The following is a 19,705-nucleotide window of genomic DNA, read 5'->3' as shown; positions in this document are numbered from 1 at the left end:
TGGGGTAGGGAAGCGAGGTCCTCAGGGCCTTCAGCATCCCATGATGACTGGCAGGTTGCAGGAGCAGTTTTGCTTTGTTTCCTTTGGTTTTGTTAACATTTAGACTGAATGACTGGAGGAGAATGGGGAAGCCCTTTAGCTGACGTGGAGAAAGATTTTTGTACTCACAATCACTTGTTGCTTTTAAAACATGCCGTAATGTGTCCTTGTGTTGTGGCACTGCAGTGGCTTAGATTTCACAGAGCAGTTTTCAGGGCTCTTCTCTTTTCCAGCATGCCTTCCAAGTTGGACCACTGGGTACCCTTATTGCAGCAGGAACACCTCTTTCTGTCTTAAGATGATTTCGAAAGGGGTACACACACATTTTTGCTCTTTCCTCGGGAGCAGACTGAAACAGCAGGACAGTCAGAAGTTGACTTTGGTGGACTCTAGGCTTCTCACAAGAAGACTCCAAGCAAAGAAAAGCCACCTCATCTAGTTAAGGACTCCTGTTCCCCTGCTGTTGACCGGACCTCCTTGTCTGTGTGTGTGACATAAGCACAAAGTGGTGGGGGAGTGACTGAGGCTAGAGGCTTTTGCTGTGTGAGTGTAGCCATAGAAGACGAGAAGAACTGTTTTTATTTTATTTTCAGATTAAACGCATATTGTATAGCCTAGTAGTCTGAAAATTACGTGAAAGAAAATTTAATATAGTAGGGTTTGTGACAATATTGTTCTAATGGGTTAAACAATATTGTCACAAACACAAATGTCATTTTTGCGTTTAATCATTCACTATATGTGTACATGCATATCGTATATATTTATATATGTACATAAAATTTGTAAATTATTGTATTCAAACAAAATAGTTTTCTGTGTTTGCATCAAAGTACTGGGAGTTGTGATATGAGCTGAGGGAAATGCAATAGGTCTGGACTAGAAGTTAAAGAAACCCTAAAGGCAGACCGGAGACCTACGTACCGCCTTCCACATACTCCTGCTTAAACAGAGAGAGCTTCTTTACTTATGTGAGTAAGGAAGTTTAGAATTTCCAGAAGAAAGAAAAAAGGCCTGTGTGGATGAAGAAAGAATGACTTCTAAGAAGCAGGCATCTGATATAATGTGGTACAACATACAAATTCCCTAACTTTAGAAGATGTTGAGTGGTATGACACAAGTTACATCTGGCCTGTCTGAGGAGCCAGGTCCTGTGCCTTTCCCTTATGAACCTCCTTTTCTTTCTGCACTTGAACATGACTCCCCTCCAGCTCCCATTTATGGATCCCTATCATAGGTAGCACTAATCACTACTCTTGCTTGAGGCCTGTGCCAAGCCAGGCTGTAATTGAGGCTCAGAAGGGTTCCTTTGCCAGAGGTACACTGTCCACAAGCAGCACAGCCTGGGTTTGAACCCACATTGCCAACCTGTAACACCACAAACTTAGCCACTACACTGTTCTGTCTCCCAGAAGGCTGGTGGCTTTCAAATGTTTTTCAGCACTGACATTTTGTAAGTAACATTTCCCATAAAACCTCAAAAAATAAAGCATCACTAGATATAGTCTTGTTGGACTCTGAGTGTCATCTGCTTACTCCATCTACAAGCCTAGGTTGGCCCTCAGGTGCTGTCACAGAGCCCCAAGCTACTTGAAGAAAAACTTCTACATGTGACGGTGGTAGAACAAAACTATTCCTGTCCAGAAGTCTGCGTGATGGTCACGTGTTCAGTGTCCAAGACCGTGTCTCATAACGTAAGCATCACTTTCAACAGTTTAAGCTGCCTTAGTCTTAGTCTAATCCTCCCTCAGAGGGCAGAGTAACATTATCAGATAACCTGCAGTTTTAAATTCCCTCCGTCTTACCTTTGTCCTATTTCCAGATAGATGTGATGAAGTGGGAGTCGGCGGAGGCTCACTTTTGAGTACCAGCACTAATGGTATTGCCAAGTTGATTAGAGCTGCTTGGTTTCATTAACCTGAGGTTACACGTAGCAGACAAATATGAGCACTTTACTATGGGAAAGACCTAGGTCCACGTTCTATTTCTGCTACCTATTGGGTGGGCTTGGACCAGTTCTTTGAGATTCTATTTACAGGCCAAGAAAAATGGCTCAGCAAGTAAAGGCATTTGCTGCATAAGCCTATTAACTTGAATCCAATCCTGAAACCCAAATATAAAGGTGAAAAGAGAACCAAGTGCACAAAGTTGTCCTCTGACCTCCACATGTGCACCATGAAATATGTACACACACACACACACACACACACACACACACACACACCAAAATAAATATAATCCTTAAAAAGATTTCATTTTCTCATCTAGAAAATAAGAGCAGATAGATAAAACCCAGCCCAGGATTCATCACCATAAACTGTCATAATTATTCACTGTTATAAATTAATGAAGCTTATATTTTAATTGTAAGAAAATGGAAAGAATCCATGTTTTTAAGAACTTTCTTAACATATATGGCTATATAATTATTTACAGATGGGCCCTTAAATGCTTTTTTTTTTTTTTTTTTTAAGTTTGGATGCCTTCCTTCTGAGGTGATTGAATTTCAAGTGACTTTTCTTTCTTAAATATGTAAGATTATGGAACATAGTTAATCCATTTAAATTGTGGTTATATAATAGATGTCTTTGTAAAGTATTTTTAACTAATGACAGAGGGGTAATCTATCATTGTGGAAAAGTTGTGATATCAAATGCCTAAACAACAGAAAACTGAGTGAAGAGTATACAGGAATTCTTTGTAGTAACACTGAAACTTTTCCAAATCGAGAACTATTATCAAAAGGGCTTTTTAACAGATATAATAAGAGAAGACTCGTTTGTGTGTGGTCACCATTTGTGTGTGTTTTCGCTGTTCTCCATTTTTTGGCACATACCTGCATTTCCTTGATCTGTTTTCTTTTCAATTCTTTTTTTCTCTTTGGATTAAATATCTTCTCTCTTCTTTCCCTTTTGTCTCCAAGTTTTATCTTTTAAGGCAGAACCTCATTTTGCAGCCCAGACTAGCCTTGAACTTCAGATCCTCCTGCCTTAGCCTCCTTAGGCATGCGGCACCATGCCCAGTTCCATGTTTTCTATTTCTGTCATCTAGCTCCTGGTCATTTCTTCTGCAGTGCCTCATCCACAGTTAATCCTACCCAGTCAGTCATATTGCTTTCTGCTCACTGAATAACCAGTTACCACACATTTGAGAGCTTAAAACAGAAATCTTTTCATCATCTCACAGTGTCCATGGTCAGGAGTCTGGCATAGTGCAGCCGGGGCCTCTGCTCGGGATAGTGCAGCCGGGGCCTCTGCTCGGGATCTCTGAAGCCTGAAATCAAGGTTGTCGTCTGCCTGCATTCAGATATGCTCAATTAGGGAAAGCATCTGCTTCCAAGTCCCTTCGGGTTGTTGGAGGAACTCGTTTTCTTGCAGTTGTTTGACTGAGGGCCTGCTTTCTTTCCTGCTGTTGGCTGTGGGGTGACCCCCATTCCCACCACATGGCTCTCTCTGTCAAGGCAGTTCACAATATGGCCCCCAGGACACAGAATACTACTAACTGCTTCTCTGTCTATGCCTTCTAGTCCCAACCCCTGGGTCAGTTCTCGGGTGATCTTGATGAGTTGATTCCTCTCTACATTTCTGCAGTCTGTACCTACTCCTCTTCTGCTAGATATCAAACATTATGACTTGTGGAATGGAATTTTAAAATCATGTTGGATTTGGCAAAAAGACCACACAACATAAAATTTTCTCTTTTAACCATCGTTCAGAGTACAGGGTAGAAGTGCTGTGTATATTCACTGTGTGTGCAACACATCTCTAGAACGTTCCCATCTTACAAAATGGAAACTCCATGTCCACTGAACAAGTCTTTCTCTCCCTCTTGTTGTAACTCCTGGAAACTAACATTCTACTTTTTGTTTCTGTGAATCCACCTACTACTTTTAATTTTTTTTAAAATTTTGTGTGTGTGTGTGTGTGTGTGTGTGTGTGTGTGTGTGTCTGTATGGGTGTTATGCCTGAATATAAGTGCACTTGTGCATGCAATGCCCAAGGAAGTCAGAGGGTGTCAGGTTTCCTGGAACTGGAGTTACGGATGGTTTTTAGCAACCATATGGATGCTGGGAACCAAACCAGGGTCCTCTACAAGAGCAGCCTGTGTTCTAACCACTGGGCCATCTTTCCAGCCCCAAAAGACTTCTGGCTCATAGTTTTAGAGGGATCTCAATGGGTCAGATCAGGGAAAACACAGCAGAGCAGCTCAGTTCATGGTGGCAGCAGCGTGTGGCAGGGGCTGTTCACATCTCAGTGGAGCAAGAAGCAGAGAGTCTGAAAGGAACCGGGGGCCAGGAATCACCTTGAAAGACCCATCCCTCCTGACTACTTCTACCAGCTAGACCCTCAATTCCTAGTGTCCTCTACCCCTCAAAAATAGAACCACCAGCTGTGGAATAAGCATTCAAAACATCAGCCTTTGGGGGATATGTCAGATTAAACCATAACAGGGCCCAAGCAAGGTGCTCTGATCTAAGCAGATGCCGTGTTGGGACCCAGCGGTCCTGTAGGCAGGACAGGACCTCCAAGTGGTACCTCTGTCCCACACCAAGTCCACAGGATTCGGGGATCCCAGAACTGAATCCCAGAACGTCTCACGCCTCATCTTCTGTTGATTTCAGACTGAGGCCTTATACCAACAGTAGTATTTGTGTGACAGATGTTGAAAACTGTTGTAGAACTTGCCCTTCACCTTCCTGTTCTCTCTTGCCTCCACTCCTGGCTCAAACATTTCCTCCCATCCCCCATATAACAAGGACTTGGTGCTCCTTGGCCAATGACAATAAATATTTCACAAAACAAAGGAGGAGTAGATGTTTTATGTGCTAGTGATACCTGATGCAAAAAATAACCCAGGGACTGGAGAAATGGCTCAGCAGTTAAGAGCACTGGCTGCTCTTGCAGAGGACTCAGGTTCAGTTCCCAGCATCCACACAGCAGCTAACAACTGTCTGTAACTACAGTTCCAAGGGATCCAATGCCTTCTTCTGACCTCCGCAAGCATTGCATGACAAGGGTGCACTTACCTACATACACACAGGCAATACACTCATAAAATAAAAATGATAAAGTATTTTTTAAAAAACTCATCCCTAACTGGGCATGGCAGTACACACCTTTAATCCTTGCACTTGTGAGGCAGAGGCAGGTGAATCTCTATAACATCGAGCCCAGCTTGGTCTACATAGCAATTTCCAGGTCAGCTGGAGCTACAGGGAGACCTGGTCTCAAAATAAAAAACAAGTCACAAGGTCAGTGTTTTGTAGCTGCTGGCCCTAATCAGGGCATGTCATGTGTCATGTCTGCCTGACCTTCAGAACACAGGACACAGGGCACAGAACTTGTCTGGTCTGGACACTGATGAATGTCCATCAAGATGATCATACCACAGACACCAAGGTGAAGGTGGCCCTGCCCCAGAGACCTTGCGTCCCTCCTTGGCAGACTCAGATAAGGCTCCTCCAGGGACCTCTTACACTGAATCCTCCTTTCTCTCTCTCAGGGAGCCTTGGCCCTTCTCTGCCAGACACAACCAAAGTCTCCTTCCTTGCAGTCTGCCCACCAGTGCATAGAGTGGGCTCATTTCCGTCCACGTCCTGGAGCTTCCTTCTCACTGTGATTACAAAAACATTTATTAGAGACAAATTGACTCCTCAGGCACATTAATGGAGTCCAGACTGTGCTTGGAGAACATGGACAGACACATGCACAGTGTTTGGTGCTACTTTTAGATGAGCAATGATGTTTACACAGAATTTTCCTGAGACCACCCAACTCATTTCACATGTAGTCTTCAGCTTTCCAAGCTTTGGCCTCCAGAGGAAAAGAGAAAATTTAACAACTCAGCACCCCACCCAGTTTTGAAGACATGACTTAATACTGAAAGTATTTGCAAGCCTGCACTGCTAGTCAACATGCCTACATCAAATAAACCATCTTTTCTTATTCTGGAAAAACAGAAGGTGACTGTCAAGGCGTTCTGCTCTCTAACCTCTTACGTATTGCTGATGTCTCATTAGATACTTTCAGAAATTTGAGCAAAGGCTATAAAACGAACAATAATAACAAGAGATGAACACTTGGTATTCGGCATCCCCCAGTCTTCCATTCTATATCTATTTCATATAAATTGCCTTTCCTCTTTAGCTCTGTATTAGGCTGAAGAATATTGTTAAGAAATTTTCTGAATACTGGCTAGGTTTTTTTCATTGCATTTGCACATTATTAGTAATTTGCTTCTCATGGTAACTCTGAGAAGCAGGCAAGACACTGTCTCAGTCTGTTCAGGCTCCTATAACAAAACACCATAACCTGAGTGGTTTATGAACAAGAAAGTTTATTTCTTCAGAGACCGAGAAATCCCTTCAGATTCCATTCCAATTCATAGATGTCACCTTCTAGCTGTGTCCTCACTTGGTTTAATGGACAAGCTGGTTCTCAGTCACTTTTATAAGGACAAAGGCCCTACTTCTCAGCATCATCCCACTGGTGATTATGTTCCAACCTATGAGAGGGGCATACACACCTAGACGTCCGCAGGCAGGTCACAGCCAATGAGAAGTGATTTGTTGAGGAACCCTAGGGTCTGATGGGTTGTCCATCATCATCGCTGCTTCTTATAGTTGCTTTCTCCTTACATGGTCAGATTTAATCTGGAAATCTTTGCCTCATTTTAAATGTGGTTGTCTGAAGTTTTATAGACATACTGTGCTGGATAGCTTTTGTGTCATCTTGACACACCTGGGTTGAGGGAGCCTCAATTGGGGAATATCCTCCATAGGACTGGCCTGTGGCCATGTCTGTGGAGCATCTTCTTGATTGTTGAGTGATGTGGGAGGGCCCAGCCCACTGTGGGTGGTGCCACCCTGGGCAGGTGGGCCTATGTTCCATAAAAAAGCAGGCTGAGCAGGGGCCAGGGAGCAAGCCAGTAAGCAGTGTTCCTCCCATGGCCTGTGCTCTAGTTCCTGCCTCCAGATTCCTGCCCTGACTCCCTACTTTGGGCTCCCTCATGATGAACTGTGACCCAGGAGATGTAAGATAAAATAAACCCTTTCCTCCCCAAGTTGGTATTGGTCAGAGTATTTTGTCACAGCAATGGAGAAACAAACTAGGACACTTGCCACTGCAATTACAAGTGCATATTAATCAGGCTTTCTTGCTGTGGTTTCCCAGGATGTAGGGATACACTGATCCCTTGTATGCAGAAAAGAAATGGCACGGTAGTAGAAAAGGGACCCTGACGTTCCGAGGTCCTTCAGCCTTCTGATGCTGGTCTATGAAATGGGGTGGTGTCACTCCTTTTGTGTTGTCATGCAGTTTAATTTGCATGCCATATGTAAAGTGCTTCACACACCTTGATAAACATCTGTTGAACTGAATGTTGCTCTTCTATTATTCATAAAAGGGAAAGGGGTGAACATGGCAGTGAATGACAGACAGAGCCAGGCCTTCTTAGTGGTAAGGAACCCATAAGGTCCCCAGCCATAAAGTCCCTGTCTCCAAGCTGCTTTCAAAGTGAGCAGGTGCGTGTACACTGACTAGGGAGCAGCTCACATAAGCAGGAAGCAACAGCACTGCAGGGATTGCTGCTAAGTGAGAGGAAGCAGGCCAGTGGAGTGCTCAATTTTGGCTGATAACGGTGGTTTATAATGAAGTAGACTTCAATCTGGTTGTCTAAGGATGATTATTATTTTGACAGGCAGACATAGTGCAGAGAGACATTCTAGGTAGAGGGAGCATCACTAGGTATGTTTAACATAAGATTCAGGGCATGCTGCACTTAGCCAGGTTGGCATCAGCGGAACACACACCACGACGAGTCAGAGGGTGCCTGTGGCCCTGTAGCATCCTTATTTCCAGAAAGCTTATTAGAAATGCAGACTGTTAGCCAAGTGTGGTAGGTAGACCATGCCTGAAATCCCAGCATTCATGAGGCTGAGGTAGGAGGATCTTGTTTAACACCAGCTTGAGCTGCATAGATCTCTGCTGCATTGTCTCAGAAAAAGAAAGAAGGGGGCTGGAGAGGAGAGAGGAAGGAAAGGCAGGTGGAAAGATGGGCAGAGAAGAAAGGAAGCTGGGGAGGAGGAAAAAAGAGGAGAGGAGAGAGGGGAGGGGAGGGGAGAGGAGGGAGGGGAGGGGAGCGGAAATGAGGACAGGAAGGGAAAGGAGAGGAGAGAGGGGAGGAGAAGAGAATAAAGGGGAAGGAGGGAGAAAAGGAAGGGAGGGGAGTCAGGGAAGGGCAAAAGAGAAGAGGAGAGGGGAAGAAGAGGAAAGAGAGGAGAAATACAAGTTAGAAATAAAATCCAAGGTCCAAGGGCCCCACCAATACCACACAAAGAACACAAGGACAAAGAAGAAATAATTCAGCAGGCAGAGTTCGCTTTTGCAAAAGGGTGTATTATGTGGTCAGTCAGATCCTGCAAGCACACAGGACCCAAAGCTTGATAGGCTTTTATCTCTAACACAGGAGTGCTGTGCCATTTCCCCATTGGCTGTGATCCCACCCCACAGTCTTTCCTGGTTGTCTACTTTAAAAGAATGGGAGTAAAGGAAGGAGGAAGAGCTCCACTGCCCCATCCAGTTCGGGAATGCTTCAGGGCCTTTCCTAAGACAGAAGTCTTACAATGTGGTGGGATTAAAAGATTAGAATTCCTTGTCATAAACCAAGTGTTACAGGGTTTGAAAGGAAAGACCAATATTTAGTGTTTCTTACAAATACAACCGCAGTCCTGTCACGTGACACGTGCACCATGGGAAGCCCTGGAAGAGAAGGAGTATAATGTCAAGTCACAGGAAAGGGCAGATAGCATCAAACCCAGGAGTACAAGCATGCTGGCCAAGCAGAGGCTTCAGAGGAAGCTGGCAAGGGGGATCTAAATCTCTTTTTATTAAATTTTTTTATTTGTTTGTGTATGTGCCTGCTTGTCTGTAAAGTGTACCACGTGCATGCAAATGCCCATGGAGGTCAGAAAAGGATGTCAGAACCCCCTGGAATTAGAGTTACAGGAAGTTGTGAACTGTTCAATGTGGATGCTGGGAACCAGTATGGATCCTTTGCAAGAGTGGTAAGCACTCTTAACTGCTGAGTCATCTCTCCAGCTCCTTGAATCTCTTCTGCCTCCAGCAACATTGCTTTCCATCTGGGAGACCTGGGTGAGATCTGAATCTGAAATGACAACCCCACTCGGGCTCATGTTTCGCATACTTGTTCCCCAGGTGGTAACTGTGGAATCTTTAGCAGGTAGGGTCTAGCTGGTAGAAGCAGGTCACTAGAGGCGGGCCTCTGAAGTTTACGGCCTGGTCCCAGGTTCCTTTCTGAATCCTCTCTACCTTTCTGCTTTTGTCGCACACTCCAGCCTCTATGAACTGGTCTGCTCTGCCATGCCTTTCCTGCCACATTGCACCGAAACTCTGAAACCCTGAGCTAAAATAAATCTTTCCCCCACTTGTTTCTGTCTGATATTATGATCACAGAAGTATAAAACTATTAGACAAGGTTATTTAGATTAGGGTGGCTACCATACCTACTACTTAGGAATTTTTAAAAATATTTTATTATTTTTATTTTACATGCAAGAGTATACTGCCTTCATGTATGTGAGTGCACTCCTGTCGTGCAATGCTGCAGAGGTCAGAAGAGGGCTTCGGATTCCCTTGGAACTGGAGTTAAGGATGATTCATAGCCGCCATGTAGGTGCTGGGAATGGAACCTGGGTCAAATTTTTTAATAAAGCTTTTATTTTTATTTTATATGTGTGAATGTTTCAACTACATGTATGTATGTGTACCATGTGTGTAATGCTTGTGAAGGCCAGAAGAGGGAATTGGATCTCCTGGAATTGGACTTTTGGATGGCTATGAAACACCATGTCGGTGCTGGGAACAGAACTTGGTTAAGAACAGCCAGTGCTCTTGACCATTGAGCCATCTCTTTAGACCTTTAATAGAGATTATTTTTTAGAGCAGTTTCAGATTCTCCCAAAGTTTTTCAGAAGATATAGAGACTATGCCTCACTAACCACACACACTGCAGCCTCCCCATCATCAGCATCTTGAACTAGAGAGGTGCATTTGTCATAATCAAGGAACCCATGTGGACATACCACTATTCAGAGTCCACACTTCACACTGGGGCTCACTCTTGACATTGGACATTATGGACATTGGTTAATTATACGACAGCCTGTATCTATTTATGCCATTGAAGTGCTATACAAAATAGCTTCTGCCTTAAGAATCCTCTATGCTCTGCCCATTCCCTTTTCCTCTCCTCCAGCCTCTGGTAACAGCTGATGCTTTGACACTGTGCATGGTTTTAGTATCATAGAGTTGTGTGTAGTATTTGCAGGTTGACATCTTCCACTTAGCAACATGTATTTCCATTTCCTTCACATGTTTTCATGTGAACAGCTCACTTCTTCCATTGTCTAGATGAGCTGCAGCTTATTTTTCCAGAACCCTCTGAAGAACTTCTTGGTTATCTCCACCGTTTAGCAGTTGTGAGTAAAGATGCTATAAACCTCATGTGCAGGTTTTTTTTTTTTTTTTAATAAGTGTATAGTGTTTTGCCTGCCTGTATTTAGCAAGTACTTGCAATGCCTGAGGAAGGCAGAAGAAGGTGTCAGATCCCCTGGAACTGAAATTAGCCATCATGTGGGTGCAGGGAACTGAACCCAGGTCCTCTGCAAGAGCACCCAGTGCTCTTAACTGCTGAGCCATTGCTCCAGCCCCTCATGTGCAGGTTTTTATTCAGATTACTTTTTTTTTTTTTTAGGTTTTGAAAAGGAGGTGATTTATTAATGGTAGATGGCAAATATTTTATTTCTCATTCAAACTCTGACAAACTAATCAAGGTAACCTAGAGAAAGATTTTGTGTTAAGAAAGATTCTGAAGCATAACGAGGCCTGACAGAAAAAAGTGCTTTGATTGATTAGTGATGCCTGTCACTGGTGTGATTAGGGGTGTTAGAGACACATATGCTGTGCATTTAATATCAGCAATTTAATTCTTGTGTGCATGTGTGTGCATTGCTTCCTGGAACAGTCGTAGTTTTTTCAGTACATATTAAAAGAGCAAAAGGGAAAAGGGGCTCTGAAACCCATATCTGGTTACTGGAGACAACACTGTATATCTATGCTCTGAAAGCACATAGCTTTTAAGATGTGCTAAAAGGAAACAGCCTAGCAGATAAAGAAAACAAGTCACTGATCCCTAGGAGTCTTCTCTCCAAATTTTTATTTTGAGAAACTTAGAGCCATTGAAACTGTAATAGTTAATAAATGTCTACATGCCATTTTTAAATGTTCGTTATTGTTAATGCTTTCACTCCTTGCCTTTATTTAGAATTATTTGAGGGTAACTTAAAAACTCAAGACTTAGGGCTGGAGAGATGGCTCAGTGGTTAAGAGCACTGACTGTTCTTGTAAAGGACTCAGGTTCTGTTACCAGCACATGGCAGCTACCAATCATCTGTATCTCTAGTTACAGGGGATCCAACACCGTCTTCTGGCCTCCACTGGCACCTTACATGGTGTCCATCCATGCAGGCAAGGTACTCATACACAAAAAATAAAAACGAACAAGCCCTTAAAAAAGATACAGTATTAAAAATTCAACTCTTAAGTAATCATCTATCATCTTTTCTTTCTTTTTCTTTTTTTTTTTTGGTCTTTTTGAGACAAGGTCTCCCTGTAGCCTCAGCTGGCCTGGAACTCACTATGTAGACCAGGTAAACCAGGCTAGCTTTTGAACTTACAGACATCTGCTTGCCTACCTCTGCCTCCCAAGTGCTGGGGCTACAGGCATGTGCCACCACGCCTGGCAGCAGACATACATTTTTTACCCATGCACGTAAATACTGCAATTGCTAGATCAAACTGCATGGGCTTCTTTTAGGATTCGTGACAGCTGTGTGCTCAGTAGAACCGCTGGCATTTAGAAAATGCTCAGCTGAGCTGGAGTGGTGATGCACACCTTTAGTCCCAGCCCTCAGGAAACAGAGGCAGGGGGATCTCTGTAAGATTAAGGCAAGCCAGGTCTACACAGCAAGTTTCAGGCCAGCTGAGGATACAGGGAGGCTGTTTCAAAAGGACCAAAAACAAAAATAAAAAAAAATAAAAGACTCAGCTAGTAATTCCGATCATCAAGCTTGCCCTGGGTAGATGAAGGTCGAATACCATATGCTGAGATAAATGAGGTTTTGAAATTATAGTTCTGTCAGGACTGAACTAAAAAAATCTAGGCTCATCCCCACAGGTTCCAGCACTAAAAGTGCCATGTTTGTGCTGGGACGAGTGCAGCATCAGCTAGAGACAAGGCTCCTGAGGGAGGACTGTACCTGCCTGAACCCTGGGTGGGACAGATGAAGATGAGGTGCTCAAGGGTCTGGGACAGCTGCATGCTTCCTTCATGCACTTCTTTTTCAACTCAGATGCCACCAAGACTTCTGAGCCAAGGGGCAGGACGGAACACTATTATCTAGGCAGCCTGGCCTCCAGTTGAAAAGTATCAGGGTGCCTGGCTTCCCCAGGTAGGCTGTTCTTTCCTCCACTTCATCCTCAGGGCAAAGTGTAAACAGCTCTGTGGGAGAAGAGGAGGCTGTGTCAGCACACTTGTCCCTTTTATTCATTCTGCTGTGGAACTTTCACAGGAGGGAAAACAACCCTCAGAAGACCAAAAAGAATAAAAGCAAATGCCTTGGCGTTTGGGTGTTTGCAGTGTGGAGGCCCCCTTGCCCCGGCACTGGCTCTAAGTGCAGCTTCGCATTTCTGTGACAAAAATGGGACTTTGTTTTGCAGGCACGGGCGTCTTCAGAAATAGCTTGAGATTAGCAGGGATTCCCACAGGTGAACCTAGAGTAAAGCTGGGCAGAAATGAAGATAGATCCAGTCAAATGACCACAAAAGGTGGCTCTTCTAGATGCTTCCAGAAGGGATCTGCCTCTAGCTTTCTCCCTTGGCCCTTCCTCATCCCCATCCCATTCCCTAGCAACCCTAACACAAGTGTATGAAAGCTGCTTTCGGATTTCATTGCTGTTGAACAGTGTTCATCTGGCTGTTTAAAAAATATTTTTGCTGACTTGAGAATTTCATGTAGCGCATTTTGATCTTATTCAGACCCCTCCCCCGTCTTCACGCCCATCTTACTGCATCCCCAACCCCCAACCTCATATCCTCTGCTATTACTTGTTATTTTTAAGGCCTAGTTGTGTTTCCCAAGTGCCCTTGGGTGCGGGTCTATCCTTGGAATCTGGTCAATCTACCAGACTGTTTTGTAAAGCTATAGTTATAAATCTTTCCTAGGTTATTTAAGAAGTAGTCACCCCTGGGATCCACATGTTAAGACACACTCTGCTGAAGTCTTCGGGTTCATTCGGATGTGTCAAGAGGCTTGTTTGTCCTGTCCTGCTTTGTGATTTTAAAACATAATTTCAATCAAAACAAGAAGTCCATACCATGTTTCAAAACAGAAGGATGTCCTGCACCAAGGCTCCAAACAAGGTTCACAGAAAACAAAGTGTTGGGATCTGCTCGGAGGCTGTTTCCCTTCTCCTGGGGGCTCCTCTGAGCTCATCCTTCACTTTTCTTTTTTTCTCAACAACACTTTATTCTTTTCATGCATCTATAGTTTCTTCACATCATTGGGGGGGGAGTCCCTTTTGTCTAACCCAACATCCTTTATTTCTCATAAAGTAAAGAGCCTTTCTCTGTTGGTTAGGGAATTACTCTTAGTAACCGGTATCCTTCTTGAAGATGGGGTGGAGTAGAATACCTGTCACAAGAGAGCAATAAATCATTGTCGTCAAACAGAAAGCCATTTTGATATCGAAGAAAGTCACATCATGTTTGCAAAGTTAGAAACACTGAAGTCAGGAATTGTAAAATGAACATGGTCGAATGCACGTGCACACACATGCACTCACACACTCTCCTGGTTAAAATTGCTAGTTTAGCTTTTTAACTGTATCTTTTATAACTCATCAGGTAAATTACTGATAATTAAAAAATCAATAATTTATTTTTTTTCATTTTTTAATGCTCAAAATTCACAAGACCTTTTTGGCATTTAAGTTTTAAAAACTATTGAGAAGACAGGGACGAGATGATAAGAACGACTGGGATACGGAAACGGGTTGGGTGGGACTCAGCAACAGAGTCTGAAGTACTCATCTTCCCATCTCCCAGGTTGCCCAAGTCAGTCAGTCATTTCTGACCCTCAGTTTAGCTGTATAGACATTTTCTCTTATGTGCTTGGTTATAGTTCTGATTTTTTTTCATCTTGCCTTTGAACAATAAGTTCCTTCAAGGGTCTGGAGGACAAATGTGAACCAAGAAAAGCCAAATGCTACTTTCAAGTCCTGTGTATCTAAAATGAGTAGGGAAGGGCCTGGAGTTGGCTCAGCAGTTAAGAGCACTGACTGCTCTTGCAGAGGACCTAGGTTTGATTCCCAGCACCCACATGGCAGCTAACAACTGTCTATAACTCCAGTTCCAGGGGAACCCGACACGCTCTTTTGACCTCCATGGGCATTGCATGATTTGGGTGCATTTACATACACGCAGGCAATACACTCATACACATAAAATAAAAAACTTTAAATGAGTAGGAGGTAAGTATATATCAAGTACATGAACTCAGATGCTTCCCCAGGCCTTGGCAAACACTGAATGCTGCTGAGTGCCAGCCACAGTGGTTTCTACGCGATGCCAGAAGTGTTCATTCCTTGGCAATTTCAAAATTTACAGTTGTTCCGTCAAGGTTTGTTAACATCCAGATATGCATAAAATGCTGTGGGGACACAGAAACAGAGATAAGTAGCTGGCTCGGTGGGTAAAGCACTTCCTATGTAAATGTAACAGCCAGAGTTTGGAATCCCAGCACCCACATAAATGTCAGGTACACATGGCAACCTGCCTTTAGTTCCAGTACTCAGAAGGCAACAGGGACCCCTGGAGCAGGTCAGTTAGCTAGACTAATTGAATCAGCAAGCTCTGGGTTCAAATGAGAGACCCTGCCTCAATATATGAGGCAGAGAGTGATCAAATAAGACACCTGACATCAACCTCAGGTTCCCCACACACGTGTGCACACTAGCACATATACACATGCAATCACATACATGTGAACATGCATATGCAGATGCACACCACAGACACATGCAGTACAACAAATAAATAAGAATTACCTATGTCAAATGGCACAATATGTCATGAACTGCCATGAGCCATGACAGGGAAGACACCAGCACCCTCTGCAGCCAGTGGTGCCCACCAGCAGTGATGACAAGGTCACAAACAGGGGACTCATAATATTTATTAGATGTGTGATTATTGACTTTTTCCGTACATTTGATTGATATCATAGCTCTTCTGTTAACTAGTAGCACAGATCTATCTTTAATTCCCTTATGATTCTAAGGTAATAATGCACTCACATGTGGGCTCTACAAGGAGCTCAGCCATCTGTGTCCATGTTCCACCTCAGATCTTTTTTTTTTTCTAATGTACTAGAGACCAAGCCATGTACTATACACATGCTCTGTCACTGAACTCCACCCTCAGCCCATCTACCACCATCTTGTAGAGCAATTCCACACCCAGCTACATATCTGCTGACTTGTCTGTGGCTCACTAGAATAACTGACATGAGCTCAAAGCATGATCTCCAGGTGCTTCTGTCTTATGATGAAAGCTGTGCCCACCAAATGGCTCTCTGTGGCTTAAGAGTTGAGGAGTCAGTAAAAATCCCCAAAGAAACATACAGATGAGTTTGTTTCGAACAGCAGTGGCCAATGCTCACCATGGTACTGGAATTACATCATCCTTAACCACATGCCTCCCGGGTTGCAGTCAGCCGCAGTGAACCACAACCACAAAGCACACAGCTTACACACATCCACTGGGTGCTGAAGAAAGTGAACAAAGACTAAATCACAAAGTTGGTGTTTAGGAAATAGCGAGTGCCTGTTTCTGCGGACCGCAGGTGGATGGCAAGAAGTCAGTGTGTTCTGCAAGACAGGCACAGTTGCCATGCAGCTCTGTGTGTTGCCTCCTATCTGTGTAGTGCCATCCCAAGTAGCTTAAAGGACTAACTAAGGGTCCCAATTTAGAGTCATTGCCTACCTCAATCCATGCTTTGAAAACTAGGACACCAGGAATAGTTCATTCATCCTCAGTGTGAGCTCTTCGCAACATCTAAATTAGAAGTTTTCCACTTTAATCATTAGAACTCTTGTAATACAGTGTTTCTGTTTCTGTTTTGCATGGCTGTCCATTTGATTAAGTATCACTGACCTCAAGGAAGGCAGCAGGGGTCTGGCTGAGAGGAAGGACTGGGGGGAAACCAGTAGCAAGTAGAGGCATCTGAGGGAGAACACTAGGAATGCTTTGGTGCTTATAGATTTTGAAGCAAATTGCTCTGACTTTGAAAATGAATGGCTTAGAGAGAGGCTCCCTTGTTTATTTACTTTCTTTCCTTTTCCTCTCTTGGTTCCTCAATAGGACAGGATACTCACCATAGTTACTCTTCCTCAGTTTGTTTTTTACTAAGGAATGTCTCTACAGTTCAGTTCTGTGTGAGGGATCATCTCGCCTCTCTGGTTGCACTGTTGGGTGTGTTGTGCATAGTAGTGCTGGGGAGCAGGTCACCTGAACTGCTAAGTTCTCAAATATTTCTTCTAGGAATGCCTGAGCTACAGGTCAGCGATTTCCTTCCCTGTTTAACTCTATCCACGTTTCCCTTATCAGCATTTATACCACATGTTCCTTTCCGTTGTCCATTTCGGCTTTTCTACCTTACTCCACTTCTTGGGTTAGAGTAGCAAATAGTCCCATAAGATTAACTGGTCAAGACTATAAAATCTCTAGTCTGTCTGTTGAAAGACCCACCTTTCTAGCTTGTCTCATCAAGCACCTGATCATAGATCTACCCCGGGAAGACCAGTTCACCTTAGGTCACGTTGAATAGATGGACAGAATATCTAGTGTGTTAATGAGATAGTGAACTTTTCCTGCACAAAATCCTGCCTCCTAGTGCAGACTTTTTGGACCCAATCACAGACATGTATGTAGGTCTCTGTAAGTCTGCCCACTTTTCTGAAGAATCTCTCCTTTTCTTCTTCATATCCCTTTTCTGAACATGCTTTTCTAAGCATGCTTTCTTTAGTGCTTTGGGCTGCCCCTAGCATCTTGGATTTCTTCCCTTTTTCTCTAAAGCTTCCTTCTCCCAGCCATGTGGTTGTGAGTCAGCCACGTGTCTGACCCCCATGAAGGCTCTAAACCTGCCTGGCTTCATGGCTTTCTTTCCTTCTCCCCTCCATTCTCCTCCTCAGTGCAGCTGCCGAATTTACCAGCTCTCCAGCCCTGAGGATTTTTCTTTAAAATTCTAATAAAATTGTCCTAAAGCTACCATTTGGGTCCATTCTTGCATTATTTTATGAATGAGCCTAAGACCCCTCCAGGGGATGCCCCTTCTCCCCTGTATCACTTGCCCACAATGTTCTCAGAGATTTATGCTTCCTGCTTCTAGGAATCCTGGGGAGAGCCAGGGCTGCACCAGAGTCTTCTGGAACTAGGTGGATCTAGGACAGACCTGGGCCCCATCACTTACCAGCAGTTACCTCTACCGAAAGGTTTTTCTTTAAACTTTGTCTATTTGCTTGAGACAGTCTCACCATAGCGTTCAGACTGCCCTCATTTGAGACGGGGTCTCACCATAGCGTTCAGACTGCCATCATTTGAGACGGGGTCTCACCATAGCGTTCAGACTGCCCTCATTTGAGACGGGGTCTCACCATAGCGTTCAGACTGCTCTTAAATTTGAGACAGGGTCTCACCATAGCGTTCAGACTACCCTTAAATCTGCAATCTTCCTGCCTCGACCTCCAGTGCTAAGATTACAGACTTGAATCACCACACCTGGTTCTTAAACTCTTGTTATTCCAGTTTCCTCCTCCTCGTGATTTAGAGATTAAATACTATCTGAGCTCAGTGAAACAAATAAACCCATTCATTCAAAAACACTTCTAAAGCTTGAGGGGTGGGGAGGGGGTGAACAGGCAAGGAACCACTCAATTTTATGAGATTTTATAACTCTGCTTTAAGAATCCACAAACTCAGAAAGAAAAAAAAAAACCCATACCAGTCCAGTCTTATGATTAATCTTAAGCATTACCAACTCAACCAGTGATGCTAAACAAACATCAGTCCTAATTCCTCTATACAGTGGTTTATATCTGATAGTTTTGAATCAGACATAGGTCAATCGACTGTGTATAATCAACTTCATTCCCTCCTGAAGCCTTGCTGAAATAAGAGTAAAGAAACAAAATATATATCCACAAAGACTTAAGAGAGAAAGAGAAGCCTTCCATGGGCAGGAGAGGTCAGCATTGGGCTTTAGAAGTGAGCAGACTGATGAAGCGCACTGACGCTGCAGAATATAGGAAGCGACCATCTGAATGTCTGTGGAGAGAAAGATTAATGACTGGAGGTTCCATAGAGTTCCTGACCAGAGGCCACTTCCTAGCGCGTGAAAAAGAAAACAAGATCATCATATTCACTATTTTAATCAGTTTTCTGTCACTGTAACAAATACCCGAGAAAACCAGCTTGGAAACAGGAAAGGTCTGCTGTGGTTCCAGAGCTTTGGCTCCTTGGTTTGTTAGCTCTGTTGCTGCTTTTGGGCCTATGGCAAGAGGAAACACTTATCCCTGGGATCAGTGACTGGGAAAAAAGGGGATGGGGAGGTTTAGGTACCAGCATTAGTCTCAAGGACACACCCTCAGTGACCTAATGTCCTTCACTAAGCCCCATCCCTTAAAGGTTTCCCCAACTTCCAGTAGTACCAAGCTGGAGACCAAGGCATTAACACAAGGGCCTTTCAGAGGTGAGAGGTGCTTAAGATCCAAACTGTAACCCTGAGCATCTGGTTGACCAAGTGCTGACCATGTACCATTCACTATTTCTAATGTTCCACATCACTTCATTTGATCTTCAAAAAGAAAAAGACATTATTCCAGATATTAAAACATATTTTAAAACTATGATAATTATGAGGTTTTACTAGTAGGACTAATTTAGCTGAGCATATTAGACTAAATAGTATTGGACTAGGCATATTAGATTGGAAAAATATAGAAACTGACCCTTATCTATCAGGATGAAGGATAGAATAAAAATGGCATTTCAAGCCAGTAGGGAAAAAATAAACTGTTCAGTAAATGGTGTTGAGCTAATAGACTATATACACACTTGGAAGTTATAAGTTCCAGATGGGTTAAGGACAAATCTAATATTGAAAACATGTTTTGAAACTTGGACTAAGAAAGGCCTTTGTCAATGAGACTCACTTGGCAGCACGCTATGTGACTCTGAGCACATTATTTAGCTTTCTGATACTCTGCGATTTTTCTAACAAACAAACAAAACCAATAGGATGGAGATAAGCATTCACCGGGATGATAACAGCAGCATCATTACAAAATGTACTCTGAGCTGCTGGTCTGGATCTCACTGGTGACATTAAGCTATGTGCTTTACTTGATGCATCTAGATCTGCATACCCCGTCCTGAAATTTTATTTGTTTTTGATGCTGATTACAGCACAGCTGAGTGTAATCTGCAAATCTTCCCATGGTCCTATATCTCAGTGACCCCAGAAATGATTT

At 43.5% G+C, this 19,705-nt stretch overlaps 1 protein-coding gene and 1 long non-coding RNA gene across 12 annotated transcripts in view; one reads left to right on the top strand and one right to left on the bottom strand.

Moving 5' to 3' along the window:
• Window positions 1–19,705, top strand: part of Prtfdc1 (phosphoribosyl transferase domain containing 1) — a 94,020-nt gene that overhangs the window by 52,752 nt on the left and 21,563 nt on the right. The window contains exon 4 of one of the 11 annotated variants that reach the window (XM_029562915.1): window positions 17,566–17,668. The exons of the other annotated variants lie outside the window; for them this stretch is intronic. Coding sequence (XP_029418775.1) covers window positions 17,566–17,668 — 103 coding nt within the window. The remainder of the gene's footprint in view (window positions 1–17,565; window positions 17,669–19,705) is intronic. 11 annotated transcript variants of the gene reach the window in all.
• LOC108490759 overlaps window positions 12,141–19,705 on the bottom strand; it is a 16,373-nt gene continuing 8,808 nt past the window's right edge. Inside the window, exons 3-5 of the long non-coding RNA XR_003849341.1 lie at window positions 14,667–14,826; window positions 13,493–13,809; window positions 12,141–12,901 (exon numbers count right to left, since the gene is read on the bottom strand). This is a non-coding gene — a long non-coding RNA (uncharacterized LOC108490759). The remainder of the gene's footprint in view (window positions 12,902–13,492; window positions 13,810–14,666; window positions 14,827–19,705) is intronic.

Source organism: Nannospalax galili, unplaced genomic scaffold (assembly GCF_000622305.1).
Source record: "Nannospalax galili isolate Female #2095 unplaced genomic scaffold, S.galili_v1.0 scaffold14, whole genome shotgun sequence".
Lineage (NCBI taxonomy): Eukaryota > Metazoa > Chordata > Mammalia > Rodentia > Spalacidae > Nannospalax > Nannospalax galili.
The sequence above is the reverse complement of the archived record's forward strand: the minus strand, read 5'-3'. Positions and strand labels throughout refer to the sequence as shown.